Source organism: Musca domestica, unplaced genomic scaffold (genome assembly GCF_030504385.1).
Source record: "Musca domestica strain aabys unplaced genomic scaffold, Musca_domestica.polishedcontigs.V.1.1 11, whole genome shotgun sequence".
NCBI lineage: Eukaryota > Metazoa > Arthropoda > Insecta > Diptera > Muscidae > Musca > Musca domestica.
In genome coordinates this window covers 8,979,890-9,007,579 of record NW_026712133.1, presented here as the reverse complement: position 1 = coordinate 9,007,579, position 27,690 = coordinate 8,979,890, and the positions used below count along the sequence as shown (strand labels likewise).

Sequence of the window (27,690 nt, the reverse complement as noted above, 5' to 3'; positions counted from 1 at the left end):
CTTAAATCCAGGCATCGAAGTTTTCACAAACTAATCTATTTCTGATTTATTTAGTCCTAGCAAGGGCCCGCTACTTCGTCAGCGAAAAGTTCATCTTAATATTTAAGATTCCCTGCATCAGTTCATTTTAGTACTCAAAACGCACAATTTGTTCATTATTTTTTGAACACAATCTCCAAGCAAACTTCATACATAGTAAGAACTTTTCAGCTGCTCCAGTTCGATAACAATTTATTCATTTTATTATTCGAAAAAAAGATTTCTTTTTGCACCAGAAAGTGTCTTCAAAATCTTTCGGTTCTATATCCAATTTTCTGCCCAAAACTATTTCAACGTTTTTCATAATAAAAACTGGAACCAATGAACCAACAGTGTCTCCAATATCAAATATCAGGATTCAAGTTCTATCCACTCACTAAACGTCAAATTTTGTACCTTTAGTACTTTTCAAACAATTATTGTACGCATTCCCAAATCCACCTCCTCCTCTCAAAACTATATACCAACAGTGACCTTGATGCCAAAATTAGGAATTCCATCTCTATTCCAAAAACCAACGGCACAAAATTTGTGGCATTTCGCACTTTTCGTACTTTCATAGACAAGTTTCCCAAAGCACCTCTTAGCTGCAGATACCAACAGTGACATTCATATCAAATGTAGGGATTTCAGCGGGATATAATATACCAATTTATTAATATTTAGTTCTTTTCGTACAGTTAAAGTACGCATTTTCAAAACAATCTCCATATATCAACCTCAGATCGCAACAGTGACCTTGATATAAAATTTCCGGATTCCAGCCTTTTAATTTCCGCCATTACCTAATTTAGTAACATTTATTATAATTATATCACGCATATCCAAAACTAGTTCTTTTTTCAAACACAGGCAACAGTGACATCCATGTCAAGTTTTAGGATTTTACTTCATACCAAATCTAGTGGTATTTAGTACTTTTTGCACATTTCTAAAACCACCTCCATATCTCAATTCTCCAACAGCTCCTTTTTTCAAATACAGGCACCAACATGGACATCCATATCAAGTTTTAGGATTTCAGCTCTACTCCTTTACCCAATACCAAATATAGTACTATTTGGTACTTTGCGTACAGTTTTAGCTGCATTTCCAAAACCACCTCAATATCTCAATTCCTGATAGCAACAGATACTTCAATATCAAATTTGGGAGTTCCTGTCTTATCCCTTTACTAAATACCACATTTTGTACCATTTAGTACCTCTCGTACAAATATAGGACGCATTTTCAGATACCATCAGTAATCTAAATATCAAGTTTCAGAATTTTATCTCTATCCCTTCATCCAATAACAAATAAAGTACTATACAGTACTTTCGTACAATTATAGTACACATTTCCAAAAACACATCCATATGTCCAGGCTACATGTAAACAACAACCCTAAAAGCAAATTTCAGATTTTTAGTACTATCTGCTCACCCAATACCAAATTCATCTTCCTTATCACAAACCAATCAAAACAGGGACCACAATACACAATTTCAAAATTCCAGCTTAATCCATTCAAATTTAGTACAGTTCGCACTCTTAGTACACATTTCCAAAACCATTTTCATATAACGAACCTTGATCTTATACCAAATGTTATGTCTTTAGCTCTATCCATTCACACAATACCAAATGGTACCATTTAAGAGGTTTTCGTAAACTTAAGATCAAATTTCCAAATTTCAGAATTCTATGTCATTCCGTTTCTCCGACACAAAGTATTCAATTTGTAGTATATCTAAGCACCTTTTACTATGAACTTCCAAACACCCAGCCTTATCACACACATAAGCACTAAGATAGGACTGGGAAGGTTTTAAGATTCTATTTTCAACCATTTTGTCTGAGCGTTGATTCTAGGTCAAACAGTTATTTCACTACTCTATATATGGATTGAGTCATATTGAGTAACTTTAGTTGTAGCTAGACCGACATTGTTCATTTTCGAATTTGATTCAAATACTACGGTATGAAATAGTCTAGTCTGGGTGATCAAGAATATGTGACCTTGTCATACCGTTGATCCCGATTGACCGATATACCGATATATTCTTACACGCCATATTGGCATGTTCTTAGTTTATACAAAATCGGACGCGTATTTCAAAATTTGTGACAGTTATAAATTTTAAAAATGTTAGCCTTTTGTGGCGGATATCAAAAAGAGGGATATTTTAGGCTATATTCCAAAAATATTAGAGAGTTCGAAGTTTTAGTGAAAATCAGGGAATTATGGTTATTTAAAATTTTCAGTGTAAGTCTATCTTCGGACTCGATCTGAGCTTGGCAAAAATGTTATGATATACAGTGTTTGGAAGAACATGGATAGATCGATTCCAAATGTCTTGAAACGGATTTAGTGACGCAATCAGAGCTAGAGAGCTCGTGGGACTATTTGACCCGTCTCCGACGCTTAACTTTGAAACAAAAAACAGAAAAGCTGATGATATTTAGAAATATACACAAAAATCTTTCCGTTCTTCAACTGCATGAGTTATAGAGAACTTGTTCTAATATCATGAAATTGCGACCTTCTATCTCCGTTCATTTGGAGGATGACGCGATTATAACAGGCAGACATCACTTAACCTAATCAGAATTTTGCACTGATCAAGAATGTAGGCCTTTTGGGATCTATTTGTAATTGTTTTTTCTTTCGGATTCACTTTCTATCGAAAGAACAGAGAACACAGGCCCTGAAAAATAATGCTTTTATTTGGTTATCTTGAAGGTATGGACCTTGGGTTATGCGACAGTATGGAACATACTACTATAGTGGGGAGGGTGAATACTTTTGTACGGTACATTGGAACGTTTTGGTAACGCTGTACATAATATTATAATTTGTTTATACAGACATCTTTAATTATTTACTTGTATTAACATTAACATTCGTAAGTTTTTTGGAAGAGAAGGTAAGGGTTAATCAATACAACACGACTCTTGAACTTTGTAGAATTGATTATTCGTCAGCCGTCAATTAACGGAGATGCGTTAAAATTCGACAAAAAGAATATGGACTCATCCCGACAACTTTTATTATGATAACAGACACGTGTGTAATGTGTATTTACATGTTTACATAAAATGACACCAGGCGGACGAAACTAAAAAACACGCTCAAGGCCGATGAACACACCCCACACTGTGCCATTGTTACGATTATGTATCCTATGTCTGTTTAAACGAAATCCGTTTCAGAATATTGGGAGTGGATCTGGCTATGTACGTCCGCCTATCTGTCTAACTATGTGATAAACCCCTTAAATTTTGAAAGAAAGAATCCGATTACGTTCAGCCTTTGCAAAACGTAAGAGTTTTATAAACCTTCGACCTAGTTTGGACTTAATTAAAACATAAAAGTTTAAAATTTTTAGAAACAAATTACAAATATTTTATAAAACCAATGGAGTACACCGCGTGGCGAATCGTAACATTCGTACACAACTAGTGGGTGGGGTTGGGATTTGAAGCTGGTTATGGTAATATGTTCTGAAAGAACGAAAAATACTAAATGCTATTAAATTTTGTATTTGGGGAATATATCTGGAAATCTGAAATTCGGGATGAGGGTCTTTGATGTTGTGAAGGATAGACGAACCAAAAAGATTTGGGAAATTCGAATACTAAGTATTTAAATCCGAATCGGTCATAATCAAATCCAAATCCGGACCCGGTCATAATCCCCACGGTCATTATCCCTATTGTAATTATGGGGATTATGGCCTTTTTCCGTCAAAATCCCCATAACAAACTGGGCAGTATGATTGTTTGCTGCGGGTACTTCTTACAAATATTATTAAATGTAATAAACTTGGGTTCGCGTTAGGCGGTACCGGACATACCTAGAGGGAAAGTCTTTGACATACCCGTTATTATGGAGGTTATGTCTGCTACTTCCTGGGGTTTATGACTTGTTTATTTTTTCTTGGACATAATCCCCATTCGATTATAGGGATTCATTCATAATCCACAGAAAGTTGCGGAAATAATGCCTTTAATAATGGGTATATACATAACGATTGGGTGTTCGAAACAATTGAGATTTTCGCCTCTGGGTAGACAAAACAAGTAAAAAAACATTAAGTTCGGCCGGGCCAAACTTTTAATACCCTCCACCTTAGGGTAAAAGAAACATTAGAAGAAATGTGGCAAAAACCATTAAAATGCCGAATATCGGGAGGTACCGTTATATGGGGGTTACACCAAAACGTGGACCCATAATTACAATGTTTCGCTACACATTAGGACCCACAAATACCAATTTTTAGACAAATCAGTGAAAAAATGTTGCAAAAACCATCAAAATACCGAATATGGGGATGTACCGTTATATGGGGGCTATATCAAATCATGGACCCATGCATGCAATATTTCGCCACCGAAGCTGGAACCCATTATGACCAACAAATACCAATGTGGCAAAAAATGTGGCAAAAATCATCAAATTACCGAATATCGGGAGGTACCGTTATATGGGGGCTATACCAAAAAGTGGACCTATAATTACAATGTTTCGCTACACGAACTAGGACCCGTTATGACCCACAAATACCAATTTTTAGACAAATCAGTGAAAAAATGTGGCAAAAACCATAAAAATACCGAATATCGGGAGGTACTGTTATATGGGGGCTATACCAAAACATGGACCCTTACATGCAATGTTTCGCCACCGGAGCTGGAACCCATTATGAACAACAAATACCAATTTTCAGACAAATCCGTGAAAAAAGGTTGCAAAAATCATCAAATTACCGAATATCGGGAGGTACCGTTATATGGGGGCTATACCAAAACATGGACCCTTACATGCAATGTTTCGCCACCGGAGCTGGAACCCATTATGACCCACAAATACCAATTTTTAGACAAATCCGTGAAAAAATGTGGCAAAAAAAAACTAAAATACCGAATATCGGGAGGTACCTTTATATGGGGGCTATACCACAACGTGGACCTATACATGCAATGTTTTGCCACACGCTCAGGGACCCGTTATGACCTACAAATACTAATTTCCAGACAAATCCGTGAAAAAATGTGGCATAAATCATCAAAATACCGAATATCGTTAGGTACAGTTATATGGGGACTATACCAGAACGTGGACCGATATATCTCATTTTCAATACCAACCATCCTAGACACAATGCAAATACCTCTGCTAAATTTTGACGCTCTACGTCAAATAATGTGGGCTGTATCGTGATTTCAACAGACAGACGGACAGACAGACAGACAGACAGACAGACAGACGGATATCGTTAAATCGACTTAGAATTTTATGCTGATTATGAATATATATACTTTATGGGGTCTAAGAAGAATATTTAAGGATGTTACAAACAGAATGACAAAGTTAATATACCCTCCTTTCCAAGGTGGAGGGTATAAAAAAAGGAAACTGATGAGGATTGGTGGCTCTTTCCGAAACCTAGGTATTCCCTGCCTTACCCCCTGGTAAACATTGCCATCGCTCTCCACTAATAAATAAACATAGCTTTTATAAAAACAACAATAAAGGGATTAAACCTGACCATTTTGCAACAACAAAATACTATAGTATACCGAACAAACAAGCCAGCACTGTTTTAAAATTAATTATTTTTGTAAGTAATTCACACAGCAAACGGACATACTCCCCATGGGGGACATAATCCCCATAATGTCCGGGAACCTACGCGGCACTTCCAAAACCAACGGTCTCAAATCATTTTTAAAAAAGTAAACAAATTTTCTTTTTGCCAACATAAACACATTTTTGAAGGTAGGGCAATAGGTGAAATGAGCTTTTTCTCCCTGACGAAAAAATTAAATGAACTGAAATAAAAACTTGATTGTCTGCGTAGCAATTGCTTGTCTGCCTTAAACAAAAGTTCTGTGAACCGGCTATAAGTGACTTTAAAACGATTTTCTAAGATTGCCTCTGATTGATTAATTTCCATCAAAGTTAAACTGTCAATCATATGTTGCACACCTCTTAAATCATATCGTTCTATCTATCAAATCACAATAAAATGATGTCAGTTCGTAATATCAAATTTCAAAATAGAAAATCAAATTCCGATTCTGATTTTATTTAGCAAGTTCTTTGTGTTTATCTTCACGTTTCTTCAATATTTCGTGAACGATTGATGTGTGTTATTTTATTGGCCATGCCGAGGGAAGCTGCTAATTTATGCTAATCTCACTGTGTGTCTAAACACACTATAGGTCACAAAGGCATATGAATGGATCGTATTTATGCTAAACGTTGTTATCGTAAAGTTATAAATTATGCTATTGTTGATGATAAACCCACACACAAATATATACATACACACACACACACACACACACACACACACATAAATATATGCTGGAATGGTCTTATTAACGCACCATCTGAAACACATTAACATTAATTCATATGCATATATGTATGAATGTGCGTACGGTCACTTCAATCAGTCAATGTGAATTATGGCCATAATCAAGCTAAATCTGACTTTTTACACTGTTCGACAAAGTTTAAATGAAATCAGTCGACAATTTTTTGAAACAATCAAATAAATATTCTCATTTATTTGTTAAAAGTTTCCGAAAAATAAATTTAATCAATCAATTTAACCAATTGCAGTTAAACCCCCGCTTAGAACTTAATTAAAAAATGAAATGTTATAAAAAATAGCATTTTCAAACATACCGGTTTTAAATGAACACACAATTGTAGCATGGTGTAATATAATATAAACATTCCAACCTCGCATTTGTTGTTGCATTCTTTGCCATAAAATATCGAGATACAAATTATTATTATGTTTGGATGCGAACAGTTACTACCGAGCCATTAGAATATGCATATTTACATAAATATTATGTTGACAGTTCGTCTTGTTTCAACTTTTTCATCGTCTTGCTAAAGCGTGAAAATTATTAAAATAATCAATTTAAAAACGGCCGACTTAAATGAAAATTAAATCGAAACGAATTAAATTATTATGTCACATCTGATAAATTTTATGTTTGTGGACAAAGTATGATTACGATACGGATCCACTGCTCAGAGGTAGAATCTGTGGTGTCAACAAATTTGCTTTTTTTTATTATAGTTTCAAAAATTTACATAGATTTCTTTGTGCAAACTGGATGTCAGCACAGCAGAGAAAATATTAGGCATGTCTAAATACTTTTGTAGGAAACAGTGTCAGTAAATCATTTTCGGGAGTAAGAATAATTTTACTAGTTCGTAAAAAATAGAAAAAAAATTTTTGACATTATTTCAGAACTTGCAAGAATATTTGACATATAGTGGACCGAAGTATTCCATTAATCAAAATGTTGAGCCGTTGTGGGGCAGGTACTTGATGAAATAGACCTATATATTTTCATACCTGACAAAGCACTCGTACAAATATTGGTATTTGCTTCTTTCTTGTTCTATAAAGTAAATTATTTTCTGTGAAAATGTTGACCTTCTGTGGGGGATGTACCAAAATTTGAGGTCCGACATATCGATCTTGCGTTGATAGAAATATTAATATTTGCCGAGGTTAAAAGAAATTGGATGCATATTTTGCGTTTTATAAGTTCCTTCTGGTACCTCCTCCACAAAAGGTTGAAATTATCAAAAAATATTTTACTGCACACAAAGAGAAAAAATTAATCCGATTTTACTCCAACTTTGTAAATCCTAATATTTACATCAGTGCTAGGTTAGGTGCGAAAATGTACAATATCGATCCATTCCATCAACAACATTTTGAATAATTATAACTCTTATAAAAAGTGAAGTAAGAGTCCGATTGTCTTCACATTACACACATCAAAATATTTTTATTAAGCCATTTTCTCGAGTGAAAATCGAATATATCGGCCCACTCCTTCTGGTACCTCCCCCACAAAAGTTCAAAATGTTGAATATCCATGAAGCTTATAAAACGATAAATTAACATTCGATTAAACTCAGACTTGGCACATCTCAGTATTTCTATCAACACAACATCTGGACCATTTCTTCTGGTACCTCCCCCACATAGAGTCCAAGATTTTGAAAAACTAATTTTACACATACAAACATGTTTGCAAACACAAGATCTGTTGTGAAGATTGTATAATCTGCAAACCCACAAAGGGTCACAATTGTCAATACTTTTATCCGTCATAACATGCGAAACAAGTCAGCGATTCTTTATAACTTGCTATATCTAAATATTTCTCTCAACCAGATTTTTCTGAGATGAATATGGAATTTATGATTTCGCATAAAATTTTATATAAATGTTCGATTTTCTTGTCATTTTGCCCATATCAATATTTTTATCTGTATGAGATGAAGTATGAAAATGGAATACCTCTGTCGACTATATATATATATATATATATATGGTACCTCACGCAAATTTAACATTTTCTAAAAATTATCACATATCCCATATAAAGTGAATGCTGTAACCAATATAGTCCAAACCTGGCTCGTCGCAATATTTATATTATAATTGGCCTAATTGGCTACTCCATAGAGGGTCAAACATTTGAAAAATCATAACAGAAGTCAAAATATATTTATACAAACGAACATCGACAAAATCGGCTAATACATTTAATTTGTTTTTATGACTTGACCATCCTCAATTAAAATACTAAACGACATGACTTCGTTACTAAAGCGTTTTACAACAGCTCAAAACCTTGAAGTTTTGAATGTGGATCACTGTTGGTCATAATTGGTTAAATAAGACAAGAATTTTAAGTAAACAAACCAAAATTTACTATACGTCATTCAAAAATGTCTTATAGTATTATATAACTGCCGGTAAATAAGCGCAAATGAAGAGAGTTTGCTACTTCTTCTGGGAAAGAATTATCCAGTATTACGGGCGAATTGAAAATCGCCAGTTTTGGACTGATGTAAAAGTGATAGAAAATTCCGAGCAATACTTTAAATATTTATTTTCTAATAATATGCATTTAACACTGTATTACACCATAATTTCGATAGACAAAGTTGGTTCGATTTCTTCCACAATTTAAAATTGTAGGTCGTTCATTTTGAGGAATTTGCTGGATCCTATTTTCTTACTGGATTTTACTGATTGTTGTTCGACAACTTTTTGCAATGTTTGTACGCGAGAGAGAAAATTCTCTCAACTTCTCAAGTATCTGAGGACCAGACCAGAAGAAAACGGGAAGATATTTTCGGAAATGCAAATACTTTATCCAATAAATATTTCAATTATGTATACACAATTTAATAGCAAGACACTCCTACCAAATACGTAATTGTGACAATCAAACGATTTTGAAGAAATTAAAAAATAACATTTTACACACTATTTTGAATTCACAAACAAAACACCTACGCGTAAATTTTCAAATGAATCGATCTCCAGAATGGCATCATAAAATAGCTACCATAAAATTGGATAGTTCGTTTGTTCGTTCGTTCCAATGAATGATGATATTCTTTTGAACCTGCCAATGGAAGGTTGTGGTGATAAAAAAGAGATTATTGACGAGCTCCACCCTGCCAAATAAAATGTTGATTTGTTTCTTTAGTTATGGAAATGACAGTTTTATGTGATCTATAGGGGTCAAAAGCGGCCAAGTTGAGATCATACTACCAATCCAAACCGGTTTAAATCACAATCATAATATCTTGGGACTTTTTCGCTAATTCACTAATCATTTTACGGCAGATGGGAAAGGAGAAGGGTGGACTTGTAACAACACTGACACTATTGCATACATATGAATATAAGTGAAGTTGAGGCACATCAAATGTATGTGTATATATTTCTTAGAAGATTGTTAATATACGCAAATAAAAAAATAGGAACATATCATTCCAATAGCTTCTCCAATAAAACTCAAACATATTCATCAGAGTATCCTGAAATATAATCAATATAACATTCATCCTAACAGTTAATTTTTGTATATCCAGTTTTACAGCCGGTTCTTGTATTGTTTTTGTTTTGGAAAGAATATCCCATTCGTTCGCAAATTTATTGACTGAAAAAAAATATTTGGTGGCAATTTTTTTAAGTCAGTGACATACACAGGAAAGCTTTTACCTCCCATTGCATCCTTGGGTTTCTGTAACAAACAAATACGCGAGAGGATGTCAGAAAAAAACGATAGAGCGATACCTATCGTTTTGAACAGAAATTGACTGTTTGTTACAGAATCACGCCACAATTGTATGTATATGATGGGGAATTTACATATGAACTATCGTAACACATCAACTTTTTGTTGGTGTATCTTGCAAATATCCTGACAGTTTTTTCAACATTATTTTATAGTTTTTTGATAAATTTTGAATTTATTGAAGTTGTCACCACCAGCACAACTCCTAATGAAATAAAATCAAACAATAAACAAAATAATGATTATGAAAACATTGAAACATCGAAGCTTTTCGGAAATGGACTAGAGCTTTCAAAGGAAAGTCGGGCGGGACCGACTATATGATACCCTCGACCACTATGCATATTTTGTAGAGCTCTCATAATAAAATAATTTATTTGAAATATATCATACCACCTATTAACATTTGGCTTTAAAGCAGTTATAGTTTGCTATAGAGTGCATGATATCACCTGGAGAAGGATTGTATTAAAAAAAATATATCGGAGCCGAATTACTCAAAATGGAAACGTACGTCCCGAAATTCACTCCATTTGGGCTGATATTAGTCATTATTTGCACAATAAATCTGAAATCGGATTAAGGATATGTATGGCAGCTATATCCAAATCTTAGCCGATCTCGATAAATTTGGTAAAGGTATTTCCGAGCTCTATAAGATATCTGGTACCGATCTCGATACAAATTTTCAAAGGTATTTCCGAGCTCTATAAGATATCTGGTATCAAATATCATTATCGTGGTGTGCATATTACGAATGTGAGGGACTTAAAACCCCAAATATGCCAAAATTAATATGATTTGGACTGGTATTGGCTATTTGGTGCACAATTAACCTGACATCGGTTATATATAGGAACTATATCTCAATCTGAACCGATCTTAATACAATTTGACAGAGGTATTTCTGTACTGTATCTGATATCTGGTACCAAATATCATTCTTGTGGGGTGCATATTAAGAATATGGGGGACTTAAACAGCAAATCGGATGAAATGTTTATAGGAGCCATGGCTATTCGATGCACTTGCTTCTAGACTGAATTCGGTCGGAAGTGCCAAAATTTACTCCATTTGGACTAATATTAACCATCTGGTGTACAATAAACGTGATACATATGGGAGCTATATCCAAATTTTAGCCGATCTCGAAAAAATTTGGAAAAGGTATTTCCGAGCTCTATAAGATGTCTGGTACCAAATATCATTATCGTGGTGTGCATATTACGAATGTAAGGTACTTAAAACCTCAAATCAGATGAAACATATATATGGGAGCTAAACCTATATCTGAACCGATTTTCCCAAGATTTGAACTCCGTCGGAAGTGTCAAATTTTAGGTCATTTGGTCTGATATTGGTCATTTAGTGTACAATTAACTCGAAATCGGTTGAAGATATATATGGGAGCTATATCTAAATTTTAACCGATTCTCTCCAATTTCAATAGGGCTCGTCCTTGGGAAAAACAAATATTGTTTGGAAAATTTCATCTTAATTGGATAATAAATGTAACCTGCATTTTGTTCACAAGAATACATGGACAGACAGCCGGACGGACCGACTGACATGCAAAACTATTATTCTATCTCGCTTCCTCCTCCATGTTACAAACAAATGCACAAAGACACTTCCCACTATGTGGTGTAGGGTATAAAAAACAGGTTGTTTAACATTCAATAAAAAGTCTTGATAACGAAGAAGTTTGATTTTTTTGAAAATAATTGCTCCTATACCTTCCATCGAAGGAATTGAGTTTTGAAACTGAAATTTTATGTTTTGTCTGCTGATAATCCTTGTTGGATGATTCAATGTGGCTTAGATCGTCACAATACACAATATTTCAGAGGAATTGTATCGCATTTGAAGTTTGTAATTGATAACACCAATCACCAATAATTCTGGGTTTAATCCAAAAATCTCTATCAAATTTCAAAGCCCTATCCTAAATATTAAAATATATATAAATATCGAAATATATAGGTGTAGAACAGAGGGCTGCAACGAGTATGCAAAAATTCAACCACACTCGGTTTCTTACACGATTTTTGTTGATGCAGTCGTTTAGTTTGATCTGAATGAAATGACCGTTTTCGCATCGGATCGAATCGAACGCTCAGTTTGAATTACTTCACTCACAATCAGTGTTGCCGTTTTGGGCGTTTCCGTCCAAATCTGGGCGGAAAAAAGATAAATTTTGTGGTTTGGGCGGATTTTGGGCGGATTTTTTTCCATATTGGGTACACATTTATTTTTCATTGTTTATTTTTACGTAATTTTATTATTTTTTTTTTATTACTAACTGAATTTTATATTTTTTTATTGAGATGAATCGTTATTTATTTTATGGATTTTTGTTAAGTTTTTTAGTAATATATATAATACATTAGGCTATAGCAGTGCGGGTCCCACTGATACCCTACAACACTACAATATGTTAGAAGCCCCCTCATGTCCAAATCCATTTTGGAAGATTTCGATTTTGAAGTTATGTCACGGAGCACTGTCCAGATATTACCCTTAGCATTTTGACCAGGGACATTTTCTCAATATTTATGCACTCCTTCGTGCTGTTAGTTTTTGTGGTCCATTTTACGGCTAAATATATTCCAATGGTCATCCAAAATGCCAGTAATGTTGGTATTTTTTACACAAAAGTAGTGGTCCATTCTACCCGCTGTCCTAAACTCCTTCGTGCTGTTAGTTTTTGTGGTCCATTTTACGGCTAAATATATTCCAATGGTCATCCAAAATGCCAGTAATGTTGGTATTTTTTACACAAAAGTAGTTGTCCATTCTACCCGCTGTCCTAAACTCTAACTTCATGCGAGATTTCGTGTCCTTAGGTTTATATTTGGGACCTTTATAACGGCTGCAAAATCAGGAACATTTTGAGTTGCTGGTCCATTTCAACCCCTAAATATATTGCGGACATCTTTGAAAACAATAGGCTAAGCCCTTCTGAGCCTAACCCTACCTTTGTGAAAAATTTCGTGAGGATCGAACGATAATTGCAATCTGTATATAAATAATAACCCTTACCTGTGTTGTAAAGTGATAAAATATTACAAAACAAATACTTCAATATTTGAAGTCAATTTGTCACAAATACTACAAAATACTACAAAATCTATATGAACATCATAATTGGTATCTTTTTATGCGATTTTTTAGTATTTATACTTTTCTAAATTGACAAAATTTGTCAAAATCGCTCCAGCCATTCTGAAGATATAAGCATACTTGCTGATATCCCCTTCCTCTGTATATATACATTGTATATATTTCTCTATATATCCGATATTTTTACTATCAGCATCTACGTAACGGTCAGAATTGACCTGTTCGTCTATTTGTGATTTCGCCGGCAGTAAAAATATTTGCGGATTAATGGAAAAATTGACTTTTATTTATCGCAAATGCTATGGTCTACTAAACCACTAAATATTACCTGATGGCCATCAAAAGTGGAAGGCTTCTACCCAGTCCAAAGCTCTAGCACCATGCTAAATTTCGCTTCGATTGGTCTATAATTGTGACCTGTAGAGCAACTGCAAAATCAGGAAATTTTTCAGTTTTTGGTCCATTTCAACCCCTAAATATTATGCGATCATCTCCAAAAGAAATAGGGTTATATTCTGACCTTAACCCCAGTTATATTCTAAATTTCGTGAAGATCGGGCCATAATTGCGACCTGTAGGGTGATTACAAATTAACATGGACAGACGGACGGACGGACATACATAGCTAGATCGACTCAGCTCGGCGAGATAGGAAGATCCATATATACTTTCCTATGTGGGAAACCAATATTTCGTGGTGTTATATAATTTTTGGCCCAATCAAAGTTATAATACCCCCAACACATAGTGTTGTAGGGTATAAAAACCTGAATAATAATAATGACTTTAATGTATTTAATACATTGAATTCTTGTATTATGTTACTTTTTCAAATATATATATAATACATATAAAAAAAACTTGAAGTAAAATAACATAAAATGTTTATTTTCGCTAAAGTATTTAATACATTGAATGTAAAAAACTTGAGTACCTTTTTTTGTATAGTGTAAAATTTTCTATAAAATTTACTTGAATACAAACTACATATAAATTATTCAACTTTTTACAGTTTGGGCGGATATGGTCGATTTTGGGCGGTTTTTAGAAAAAATTTGGGCTGAAATAAAAATTTCAAACGGCAACACTGCTCACAATCCAATATGAGTGTTCGAGACGGTTTGATGTGTTCAGCAACAGGAGTTGATCGAACACATGAATGTAAATGAGCAATCACAACCGTGATTGTTTTCTTTGAATCGAGTTCGCTCAGCGTCATTGTTCATTCAACCATTCAAAAAAATATTTAAACATTTTTTGTTTACTAAATACCAATGATGCGTTTCGGTATTAAAAATATTAATATTGTTTTTTAGAAATAAGTCACTGAAGTCTAACATACCAAAACCCAAATAAAATGAAAAAATTGTTTGTTTATTAATTATAATTTGCACCAATTTTTTTTAGGGGGACAACTTTTAGTTATGAAATCCTTTGTAAAATTACAATCATGATTTCGCTCAGTTTCGAACATTTGTGTTTTAATCAAATCAAATCACTCACTTAACTGGGTTGAATCAAACCGACAAGACTCCTCATGGATGATCGACCCGTTATGAACAATTCAACATAATTTCGTAAACAAATAACTCATGGGAGCTGTTTGATTGCGAACACAACACTTCGATCAATACATGTTTGATCACAACTTTTTCGTTTGGCTTGAGCAACTCGAATAAACATGTTAAATCTGACCGACTGATTGAGTTTGATTGTATTTCTGCTGTGTGTGATCAAGCCTACTCAATCATACTCATTGCAGCCCTCTAGTGTAGAATAATATATGGTCAAAACTATAAAAGAGCATTAACAACATTTGGTCAAAGAACCCAAAACTCGTTTGGAGGTTTGATATAAAAATGACTCCACTGGACATTTTCCTCAACCCAGACTGGCAATTGTGCATTGAATTTATTAAAAAATATACCAGAAATTGATGTCATTTTTTAAGGTACATACTAAGCATACAAAATTTCTATTGTTCTAAGACTGACACTGAAATTTGAACTAAAATAATTTTTAAATTCACGTTCTCCTAAAAATAATATAAAAAGAGATTTTAACATAATTTTCAATATTAGTACATACGTTTTGAATGTATTTTTCATAAAAACTATTATATATAAATATATATTGTATTCTACGATTTATAGTGAAATTTTGTAATTGTAGAATATTTTTTCTTTGGACACCTTACACCTACGATGAGATTTTATGAAACTTTCGTCAAATTGAAAAAAAAAAATAATTATTAAGAAATACTTTCGGCTTTTTTTCGGAACATTGATGCAAGAATGTTCAACCAAAATATTCCTCGTATTTTTATCTGCAATATTGCCCAGGACCCTATATACCTAAAATGCACGGACTTCGAGAAATATTAATACGAAAATTGCCAAAAGTGTGGAAGAGGGTTATTTCGGTTACTTTGCAATATAAATTTTCAAAACGCCGCACATAGGGGTGAAATCACAAAACACGGAGATTAATTGAAAAATGAAATTCATTTTTGGAATAAATGTGTTTAAACTATTATAGAACACTAAATTCTACTTCAGTACAGAACATATCAAAGTCATACGTTGTTTAGTTTTCTAATTACACAGTGGCAAAATTGAAAAATATTTCAATTTTTCGCAAGAAGTTGGAAATAAATTGTCTTTGGTTTTTTGAACTGCAATAATTTAGTCTTTTTTTACTCAAAAGTGATCATTTTAAAATTTAAACATCGAATACAGGTAGTTATAATTTTTTTAGAATAAAAATGTATCGAGAATGTCTTAAAATTTCAATTTTGTATTTTAGTATGGAATGTCATATTTCATAATCAACAAAAAAACTCGCTCCGTTTTTTGCCGTTTTTTGTTTAACTTAAAAAATGGTGAAAATAGTCAACTGATTTCGCGGTGAACGTACCTTGATTTACGTTTTTCAAAGGATGAATTATTTTTTCGGGCTTAACTTAATTTTGTTATTTTTTGCTGATATGAAAATTAAAAAAACAGGAATGCTTCTTTTGAATTCATCTCCGATTTGGAGGATCTAAACCCATTGGGCCATACAGAGACCTATGTTATGTGTGATGTTATATTGAAAATTTTTTTTAGTTTTTATCCACTGAAAAATGCTAAGTTTTTAAACAAACTCTGAGTGAAACCCTCAAAATAGGAAGTACCATTATATAGGGTCAATATAAAAGTGGAATTGCCTTCAAAAATTTTGCAGAGAAAGATTCTCAAAATACCTAAAATTTGGAAGTGCCGTTATATATGGTCAAAAAAGGAGGAATAAAGAGGGAAAGATTCTGTCAGTTCTAAACTTAAAATGCCAAGTTACTTATGAATTGGCTTAAAATTCTGTTCGAAACATTCAAATATCAAAAATTAGGAGGTACAGTAATATGGGGTCTATGCCAAATAGTGGAGCAATCTTAATTTTTTTAGCAAGGAGAGGTTATATCTACTACGAACTCTAAATGTCAAGTTACACATGGTTTGGTTTAAAATTGTGGTCAAAACAATCAAAATACCGAAAATCAGGAAGTAACGCTCTATGGGGGCCATGTCGAAACGTGGCAACTGAGCAAAATTTTAAAGCGATTATTAGTGCTTCCCTGAATTAATCTCCGTTTTTTGGGGATCTCACCCCACCCCGATACACGTGTCTTCTTTTTTAGCTCTACTAAAAAAAAGAAATTTGTCGCACAGTGCTATGTTCGTAAATATTGGTGTTACACTAATACACCTTTTTCAGTTCTCTAGAAAACTAGGAAACTAGATGCATTTTTTTTTCAGATACTAACCAAAAATGAAAATCGAGTTGATAAATATTTTCTAGCCAAATTTTACACTCAATATAGAAATCCCGAGAGAAAGTGTGAGGTGTTTATTTATTTACTTTAGGTAAAAACAAAAAAAAAAAAAAACTCATTTAATTAACTTTAATATTTTCTTTCAGATCACGAAGTACAACACCCTCGTCGTTTCGTGGTCCATCACCGCAACATTCGGTACACAGTAGCCCATCCGAAACTGTGGTGCCCATGCATAATCTCTCCAGCAACCTGTTAAATAGCATCCAGCAAGCAGCATCGTCGTCTGGACGCCAGAGCAACATCAGTTTCCCCAATGTTGTGATAAGCAGTTCAGCTTCTTCTCTGCCCAGCGATTTTTCAACCCGAAACTATTCGGATTTTATGAGATGCCTAGCGGCAAAGTACAATAATACGAATCCCACAGAGTAAGTCCCTCCTAAAGAAGTGGTGTTGGTCCAATATGTATTTTATTTTTCTTTTCATTTTATTTTACTGTAGTTCTAGCAATTCAAGACGTCAAACGTTTTTCGATACAACAACTACAAACAATGCAACCAAAAAGACAACGTCCGTCTCGTCGAAAGTTCCCTACCCCCCACCGTCAACGTCGATTAGTAAGGAAATTTCAATAACGACCACACCCACGCTGCCTCCACCACAACCCATTTCGTCGGGTGCAATATCGCCGGGCGACACTTCGCTCAGCCATGCGCAACAGACTCAAATGGCAGCTGCGGTGGCATCAGCTGCTGCCGCCAATAGCGCCAGCGCTGGCAATGTTTCTCCTTTCATGACATCTTTCCTCTCAAGTTTGCCCTTTGCACAAGGCATTTTGCCGCCGCTCATTGATATGAGCAGTACTCAGGCGTTGATAACTTTGGTAAGTAGGGAGTTTGCGCGCATCCCCACACATACATATTGAACTTGGACATGTCCAAAATTTTGCATCCATATCCTAATTTCAGGCACGAGCAGCCAAAGAAAACGAAATGCACAACATTTTACAAATGAACCAGACTTTAAAGCGAAGCTCTTCAAGTGCTTCGCCCTCACCCAGTCCCAGTTTAAATATGGCCCTGCAGCAGGCCGGCCAATTCATTACGCCCGCTCTACTCTATTCAGCTCAAGCGCAGAAACAGCAACAGCAACAGGTCTCAAGCCAATCTAGTCCACGTTCAACACATTTACCCAACACAACATCTGGTGCGGCCAACAATGTCCTCGGCAAAAACGCTGGGGACAAGAGGAACGCCTCACCACTGGACCTCAGTTCGCAGCCGCCAGCGTCTAAACGTTTTAAAATCGAGTCCAATACATCAAGCCAAAGTAGTTCCGAAGGTCTCTTAGATGCAACCATAAAGCGTCGTAGCTCAACGTCAACCCCTACCACATCGCCATCTCCCCCGCCCCTCAATGATCGCCCCACGAGTCCAAACGCAATAGAATGGACAACGGCTACCTCGAGTGGCCTGGGTGTCATGAGTACACGTCGGTGTCAGGCACACAGCGAAGAAGTCAATTCGTGGACGGTGGACGATGTTTGTGCATTCGTTGGAAGCATAGACATTTGTGCCGAATATGTCAAGGTGAGTGAACTAATCTGGAGCGAAATATGTCATTAGTTAACTTTGGGTATATATTGAATTTTTGGGGACAATACCAGCAGTAAGCAACCCTAAGGGGTATGCATAAGGATATGTAGTACAAAATAAGAAGATATATCAGGGCGTCTAAAAGTAGCAAAATAAATAAGTTAAATGACTCCAAATTTTTGTAACAGTACTGGCATTCTGCTGCGATCTTTTGCTTTATTAATTTTAAGCAATAACCTTTTATTTTCAATTTATTGGTGATTAGAAGGTAGTTACATTGTCTTGTAAAGAGTTATTTGATATATACAGCCAGCAAATGTTTAATGGGCCATATTAATAATAATATATTATTTATATATCTTTATTTTAACTGACTCTGACTAGCTAACTCACAACTCTGGTTTTCATAGACTAACTCATAGTCATTATTTGGTAATGAATAAGGTAGTTATTTCATCTGTATATATGGAATATGAGGACAACACCTGGCCACATTTTACCTGGCTTTGAATAGAAACAATGTCCAATTTGTATTTTTATTTATTTATTTATTTTTTTTTTTTGAAGAGTATATCGATGTTACAAATGTCCTAACTGTGTTTTGCTGGTTCGTACCCCGTTGAGATTCTGTGATCTCATAAAACTGTGACTACTCTTTTATTTTGCTTTTTAATCTTCGGCTCACACAAAAAATAAATTTCGAGCCACTTAAGGGTATTTTATAAGGAGAGCGGGATCTTTGATTTGGCCCCAATTTGAACATCGCTACTTTTAAATATTATATATCGCTACACTAAAATATTTTTGGCTTATTCTCATCACTTTCAGAGATAAGAAAGTAAAAAGGGACCACGTCAGAGGAAATTCGCGCATCAGCAGCAATGCGTAAACAGGGGCGGTATCACGGGCTCTTATATAAATGATGCCCTCTTGGCGTTTCAATGGTGTCCAACACACCTTTGGTCGTTTTCATCTTCTAAAAAGCGAAATTTAATAAGGCCAGAAGATTGACACTTTTTACTATTACATTGTCTCTATCAGATTATTTCAATATTACTATTTCAGAATATTGATGACTATCAATACTACCGCTTTTTTAATAACGTTGTATTCTCCATACACAATGCAAAAGAGTGGAAGGTATAACAGGTATATATGTCCACGAAAGCTCATTGTAATATGGTAGATCTAAATGTTTTCTATTCCCCGAAGAAGCCATAATCCCAATTCTAATCAATTGGAAAATTCGACCAAGACCCCCGTAATAACTAAAATCAGGGGGGTGTATTTTTAGTGAAATTGTTGAAGATTGTTTCTCTTTTGAAACTTTAGGCTTAAAACGAAATTTTATGTGACTTTCATGACTTTCAATTCGAAAAAGCCCTGGGGAAAATTAGTAAAAAAAAATTAGGAAATATTTTCGCATTTGTATACCTTCCACCATAGTATGGAGGGTATATTAAGTTTTTCATTCCGTTTGTGATACCTCGAATAATACATTTTAGATGCCAGGAAGTATATATTCTTGATCAGCATAAAATTCTATGTCGATATAACAATGTCCTTGCATATGTATACGTTTTGGTATAGTACCTTCAGATATTCGGCACTTTGATGACTTGTATCACACTTTTTACTGGAATTGTTTCAAATTTGATATTCGAAATTCCTATGACAGAAAATTGTTCATATAGGTCCCCGTCTTCGTATAGCCCCCATATAACGGCACCTCCCTAAATTATGTACTTTGGTAATTTAGCTACTTTATTCGCCGGAATTTTTTCAAATTTTCGTATTCTTTCCAAATGGTGGAGAATATTCAAAGTTCGGTCCGGCCGAATTTACTACTTTTTCAACTGTTTTTTTTTTTGCAACATTGATTTCTTGAAATAAAATGGTGAATAATATTTATGTCTATGACGTCATTATTCTAAAATTACGATTTGTATGAGAATTTTGGCAACTCGCTTGATTTGTTCAAAATACTCCTCGTATCAGTAAAATTGCGGGAGACACTATAAACGTAAAAGGTAAGGATTCCGTGGAATCTTATACCCAACATTTAAAAAAAATATGAGAAGAGGAAATATTCCCCCTCTGTTTCGCATTAAAAACGCCGATATACTTGTCTTCTATTTTTAGCTCTACCTTCATAATCTATTTAATTCTTGTTTTCCTGTAATTATTTTTTTTTTTGTGTTGAACAGTGTTATATATCGATACTTCCTTTTAAAATAATGTATTAATAGATTAAGGATTGTATGTCAGCTCTACCGGATCAGTATACAATGAAAGGGATTGTCGTAGTCTCGATATGAACTTTCAAAAATGTTCAAGAACTACCATCATGGGAATATAAAAAATATATATCAGATATACATATAGCTCCTATAAAAGCTCCAAATTATTGGGACTGTTCATCGATACTTATCTCAGAATTATCTTAAACAATTAATTAGGGATAATAATTTTTGGTGATTTAAAATCACCGTGGCCCCTCTCTAGTAAAACACACACAGAATTATTCCTAACCGTTTTTCTGACGACAAATAACACACCCCAGTCACATCTTGTCATCCCAGAAATTTTGGCTGTTGATAGCTTACAAATTCCATAACATGGGCATGTGTAATTCCGTCCACAAGTTCCGGAATCATCTACACTAAAGAATCTAATGTTCCATGGAGTTTGTTATGTCTCTAAGATGCATCATAAAGCAACTTTCATGGTATAGCCGAAGTTGTATTTTATTATCATATATAGTCGATTCAGTCATATTTGATTTGTGTCCTCCTAAAAAAGAAAATAAACCCAAAATTTGACCCCAATCTAAGCAATTGTTTTTACAGACTATTGTTGACTTTGTTGTGTATTCAAAACGCCGCAATAAAGGTGTAACATATATACATATGTGCCGAAAGCTTAGTTAGACGATGGACTGTTGGAAGTTTGACTTTGTGGACTGCATCACCAGCCGGTATTCACATATCTGATCTATTCGAATGCAAGTACAAGTTATGCCTGGGAGTCCATGATAGCTCGTTGGCCTTTAGATGCATCATGCCATGCTTGAGTAAATAACCTCTGGGATGAAGCCTTTACCCACATGTATTTCTTACATTGTTAGCAGATAGGCCGACAAGCTGACCAAGACCGAGGCACTCGAATGCAATCGCACACCGTCGTCTGGTTTCACAAATAACACTGAAACCAGAAAATCAGCTCACAATCTGCGATACTTATTTAAAACCATTAGACTTTATCAACTGCATGGACAAACGTAAACATAAGTATATCGCATGCCTACCTGTGTGTCTGCCGGTCTGCCACTCTGTCGGCCTAGGTGTACTCGTACTCGGCTTATGGATAGACGTATTAAATTTATGGTTACAATGGCATTTGAAGCGCAGCACACCACAGCCAGTCACAGTGACAAGCAATGGCCTTTAGTTTTTTCTGCGGGCAGTGTGAGCAAAACCATTGCACACCCATCTATCTGCACGCACACACACATTCACATATTCACACATTATTTCTAACTGGTAGACCCCCCTGTCTCTTTTCCATCCAATGCAATGCTATCTATACGCCGGCCAATGTCACACCTTTGCAAAGTTGCTCCAATTTCATGATGTGGTTCCGCATGCACAAATTCGCACAATGTCACTTGGAACAGTGAGAAAAGGTGAACAAAACTTTGACTTTTCTTGACAACATAAGGCATCAACACCAACACGATGACAATAATTTATCTGTCTGTGTGTGTGTAGGTATGCAAGTGGTTCCCATGCATGTAACCACCTCAAAGTGTAAGATGGAACGACAGAAATTAGCAACATTTCAAAATTGCCATTTTAAATGACCAGATCTTTAAGAGGTCTTTGTGAATCAGAGGGGAATTGTTTGCGGTTGCACGTTCTCAATGACATACACTATATGTTTATTCTCCACACTATAAGGTTTGGGGTAACGCAATGCTCAAAAATTGTGCGCTCAAGTGATACAAACCGAAGAAGCCAAAACTGTTTAAAGACCGTTTTTCGTGAAACTTTTGGTTGGTGCTCATTATGATTGGAGGATGTAGTTTTTGACGAAATCGTCCGTCCAGTATTCTCAACGTAAACAAGGCCTGTTAGAATTATGACGTACCATGTTTAAACGATATTGGATACTACATTCCCTTTCTGTGACGGAAGGGAAGGAAGGGTTCCGATATTACCCATCTTCGAACTTGAACTAATTTTTACCTTATATAAAATATGTGAAAATTTCTAGAAGATAATAATATTGGTATGTGAAAAACTTAAAGAAAATCGAAAAAAATTGATAACCTTTTAATAATAGGTACATGAGATTAGGAGGTACCAGAAGGACTGGCCCGATAAATTCCATATTTACATTAGATCACAGGTTGGGAGATAAATCAAGCTTGAAAAGAATCGCCGACTTGTTTCGCATGCTATAAGAGGTACAATTATTCAAAAATATTGATGCTGATGGTGGAGTAGGTATCCGAGGAGTGGATCGATATATTCCATCTATCTTGTCATAATAAGAATATAGTAATGTGTGAAATTTTAAGACTGAAGCCGTAATTTTGATGAGGCACGTTTTGGCTGTATCAAATGATATATACCCCCTATAGCCATATGGCTTAAGGTACGGTCACACTGGGCAAATATTTGATCGAAATTTGTTTTCCCATATTTGACTGAACAAATGTGAAATTCATACAGAGTTGATTCGATGTTCACATTACAGTCAAATATTTGACAGATTTTGTTTGTTCAAACAGTCACCAAATAGCGTCAAATAGTGCTATGGGGAAACATGTTTGACACATGTTCACATTCGTAAAATATATTTTCCCAATAAATTGTTTGATCAAACTGTGAGGAAACATAAATTTATTTGGCCGAGAGAAATAGACAGAGAGAGAGTGAAAGAGAGACATAAAGAAAATGGAGTTTCGGGTATAACTTATTTGGAGAAGGGAAGCAAATGACCAGCTGTTGTGGAATAAATTCCTTGTCAGAACATTTTTTTGCATTTTTGTATGTTTGTATTACGGTAGAAGAATACTGGTAGTCGCATCGACATAGCTGCTGGAACAATGAACTGAAAAAACAATAATAAATGAAATATTATTGAAATTTGTAAAAATTGTTGAAAAATACATATCATTGCGTAAAAGAAAACATAGAAAAATCTTCTTATTTTTGTCAAAACATTTCAAAATGTTTGACATATCAATGTTTCAAGCGTTGATGCATCTACCTATATCCTATTCCTGAACCTGCAAGAATCTACTAGTTTGTCAATTTTCTTCGATATAATAAAGGGAAAATCGGTAATCGTAGTAAAAACTTTTACATCTTGCAGTTCTGGAACAGACCATATATTAAATTTTTACTAAACATTCAAATTCAGTTAATTCAAAAATATCAAATAAACAATACCACCTATTGTATTCGTTTGCTTTTCTATTCATTAAACATCATGTTACAAATGCTCCTGTTCTTAAAGCAAAATGCTGCCCAATGTTTTAAACTGATATTTTTCCTTGTTTGACCTTACAAAATATTTGCACCGTCAAATAAATGTTTGACCAAAAAAGAGGAAAATAATTGATCATAGGTGTTCACATTATGGACACACTGGTCAAATTTTTGTTTTCTGGCAAATAATTTTGTTTTCCCAAAATCAGCTGTTTTTACCGTCAAATAATATTTGGTGGTCAGATTGTGACAAAGAAATATTTGACATTTTTCGTCAAATATTTGCTCAATGTGACCTTACCTTTATGGTATAAAAAGGACTTCACTGGGCGAACTAAGCTAACATAGAATGTTTTGGTGATAAGGATCAGGGATGGAAAATCAAAAATTTCAAAAGGTACTAAAATGGTACTTTTTTAAATAAAATGGTACTTTTTTTATATATATTTTTTTTAGAGTTACAAAAAAACGTTTTATTCAGTAAACAAAACAAACATAACAAATTCATTCACCTATGTATTTAGGTACATATGTATATAGCTTCCAGGAATATAAAATATGAGATCATTTTTTCTTATATAACATTCTGAAGTTTGTAAAGTTATTTTTATGATTAATTCCTTATTTCTTAAGGAAATTGTCTGGAATTTTGTAATCAAAACAGCAAGAATTATTCGATTTAGGAAGATCTTTCGTCCGTAGCTGTAGACGATTTCTTTCTTTAGTCTTAGTGGCATGAATTGAAAATATTCGTTCAACATTCGCTGAAGAATGGGGAATTGATAATATACTAAAGGCAATTCTTGATATATCTGGGAACATCAATTCCCCCAATTCGTTTTTAATAACACTAACATTAAGCCAAAAATCACTAATGTTACCATCTTTAAATTTTTTAAGTTCAGGATAATAAGATAAAGCTCTAAATTGGGAATTAATGTTTTCAAAATTTTGTTCTTCATTGGGAAACAATTTCATTGAAAGTGGAAGTATACTGTTTGTCTTTCGATCTATTATATTTTCAGGTGAAAAACTATTAAACATCATATACAAACTATCGTTATTGAAATCTATTTTCTTTTTCAAAGTGTTGCAAAATTTTATATAAAACTGTTTTACATATTTCTTGAATTCCATTATTGTTGTGTTTTCAACATGTTTACTTTGTATAAATATTTCAACATCAGTTCCACAAAAAATATTATGCAAAGGAATATGATTTTCATTAATATCGATTTCTAAAATATCGTCACTAAGTCCATCTTTCAGAATAAAATTTCTAGCAATTTGCATATATAAAAATTTTATTCTTGGAAGTAAAATATGAATTCTTGCTTCTTCTGATTGCATTTCAAGATTAATATTATTAATTAATTTTAAAACATAAGACAAAAATAAGTAGAACATTTTCATTATGGGATTAGTTAGTTCATCGCTAATGAATTCCAACTTTTCTGTTTGATATTCATTTTCAGAGTTTTTGAGGTTAAAATAGTATGTGATGGGAACCTCTCTGTTCTAAAATGCGGTCTACTACCTCTTTCCTCGAAAGCCATCGTGTTGCAGCGTATCCCAGAATAACATGCATGTCAGTTCCAAAGTGTTCTTGAAACGTTGCAAAGTCATCGCGGCGACTAGGACTGTTGCAAAAATAAAAGTTAATTTCTTTCATCAATCTGTCTACCTTGTTAGGTAGCGCACAAAAAGCCGCACATGACGCCAAATTCAATATATGACAAACGCATCCAGTTACAAAAAGATTTGGAACTGACAATTTTAATATTGCTTGCACACCTTTAAATTTCCCCATCATCACTGAGCAATTATCAGCCGTAAACCCAATCATTTTCTCCAGTGGTATGTTGCATTCATTTAAAACTTCAATTATTTTGTCAGTAATGCCTTTGCCGGTTGCCTCCACAATATGTTCTAGTGATAGGAATCTATCTTCACACTTTCCATCAAAAGTTCTTACAATAATCGCCAAATGTTTTGACACAGTACAGTCAGTGCTCTCGTCGATAACAATTGAGTAATAATTTGCATTGCAAAATTTGCTTATAGCTTTAGTATTTTTTGGTCCTGTAACACTATTAATTACTTGTTGGCCCTTGTGTCTATTTATAAGAAATTTTCTGGTAATTTGGGAATCCGGTATGCCATTTTTTATAATTTGGTTTAAGTGGTCTAAGATGGTGAATGGCAAGTTATGTTCGGCCACAAATAAACATACCATGATCTCCAATTTTGCTGCTTCTGTTGAAGGGCAATGTTTTGTGGTATTCTCCACAAATGCATCCAGTTTTGGTGTGCTTTGGGCAACTTTAAAGTTTTTTATATGATATTCACGGGATGCATGGCGCTCAATGTGGCTCAAACCCCCAGCAATAGGTATGTCACATACCGTACACTTCTTACCGCCTTTTATTTGCTTAAGCCATGGAAATTTTTCATTCCATTCTTCGCGAAAGCCTGCAGCATATTTCTTTTTAGCCCTAAGAAGTAAGTGAATCTTTAGACATGTTGACAAAAAATATTATTTTAAACTCTTACCCATCCATAACTGTTTCTTTTGAACGGTATTAGACCTAAAATATATTGACTCTTTAAATGATTGTTTCCACTTTTTGAAAAATTCCGTGTTTGCCTTATCCAAAACATATGATTGTCATAGTTTTAGCTAAAGATGACAAAATTTAGATTTACACAATATCATATATCGATACCTTTATCGATATCACTGATATTCATACATTTGCAATGATAAACGAAGTTAGTGCCAATGGTGTCGTAAGAATGTGTATGAAATACTGAAAATTAGTGGATGAAGCAACGCGATCTTCTTTAAACGTCGATTTACACTAATTGCATTATAATGGAGACACCTTAAGTGAAATGGTACTGAATTTCCCGCGGGAGTACTTAGGTACTTTTTGTAGTGAAATGGTACTGAAATTGTACTGAATTTTCCATCCCTGATAAGGATCCTCAAACTTGTGAGACCAGCGTTTTATTAATGTTAACGAATACTTGGCTTTAATAAAACACGAGTCAATGTGTAAATGAAAAAGTAGTTAAGGATCTGAGATAACGCCAAGATATAAAGTAGTTAGAGTGCATTGAGTGGGATCTAAACAATTACCACATTACAATTACAAAAGACATACAATTTGCACTGCACCAGTTCACAAGGGAATGTAAATCGTACTGTTAGACAATCGCATCACCATGGGAATTTGTATGCAAGTAAAGCTTCAAACGATCTGCATACATTAGTATTTTAGAGATTCGAATGTGATTCGCAAGATCATTGAGATACAACACAAAAAGTAAAGGACCCTAATTGACCCCTGTGGTACACCACGAAAAAAACAATTATATTTTTTGGAGTTTACAAATTTGAAGAAGTTCTTAAGATTGTGTTATAATTTTTGCCGTATTTGGACTAAATTCTGAAAATAACATTTGCTGTTCTCCGAATTATATCTATTTCTTG

The 27,690-nt window shown here is 34.3% G+C and overlaps 2 protein-coding genes across 8 annotated transcripts in view; one reads left to right on the top strand and one right to left on the bottom strand.

Moving 5' to 3' along the window:
• Nucleotides 1–27,690, top strand: part of LOC101894759 (homeobox protein 5) — a 99,513-nt gene that overhangs the window by 53,649 nt on the left and 18,174 nt on the right. For all 7 annotated transcript variants that reach the window (XM_020037227.2, XM_020037226.2, XM_059130886.1 and 4 more), the window contains 3 exons: nucleotides 17,248–17,529; nucleotides 17,603–17,984; nucleotides 18,070–18,690. In XM_020037227.2, the coding sequence (XP_019892786.2) occupies nucleotides 17,248–17,529; nucleotides 17,603–17,984; nucleotides 18,070–18,690 (1,285 nt within the window). The remainder of the gene's footprint in view (nucleotides 1–17,247; nucleotides 17,530–17,602; nucleotides 17,985–18,069; nucleotides 18,691–27,690) is intronic.
• Nucleotides 24,647–27,126, bottom strand: LOC109614260 (uncharacterized). Its single transcript, XM_020039667.2, has 2 exons — nucleotides 26,748–27,126; nucleotides 24,647–26,689 (listed from the first exon to the last, which is right to left on the bottom strand). Exons 1-2 carry the CDS (start codon nucleotides 26,753–26,755, stop codon nucleotides 25,681–25,683), a joined length of 1,017 nt encoding a protein of 338 aa, XP_019895226.2. The 5' UTR covers nucleotides 26,756–27,126; the 3' UTR covers nucleotides 24,647–25,680.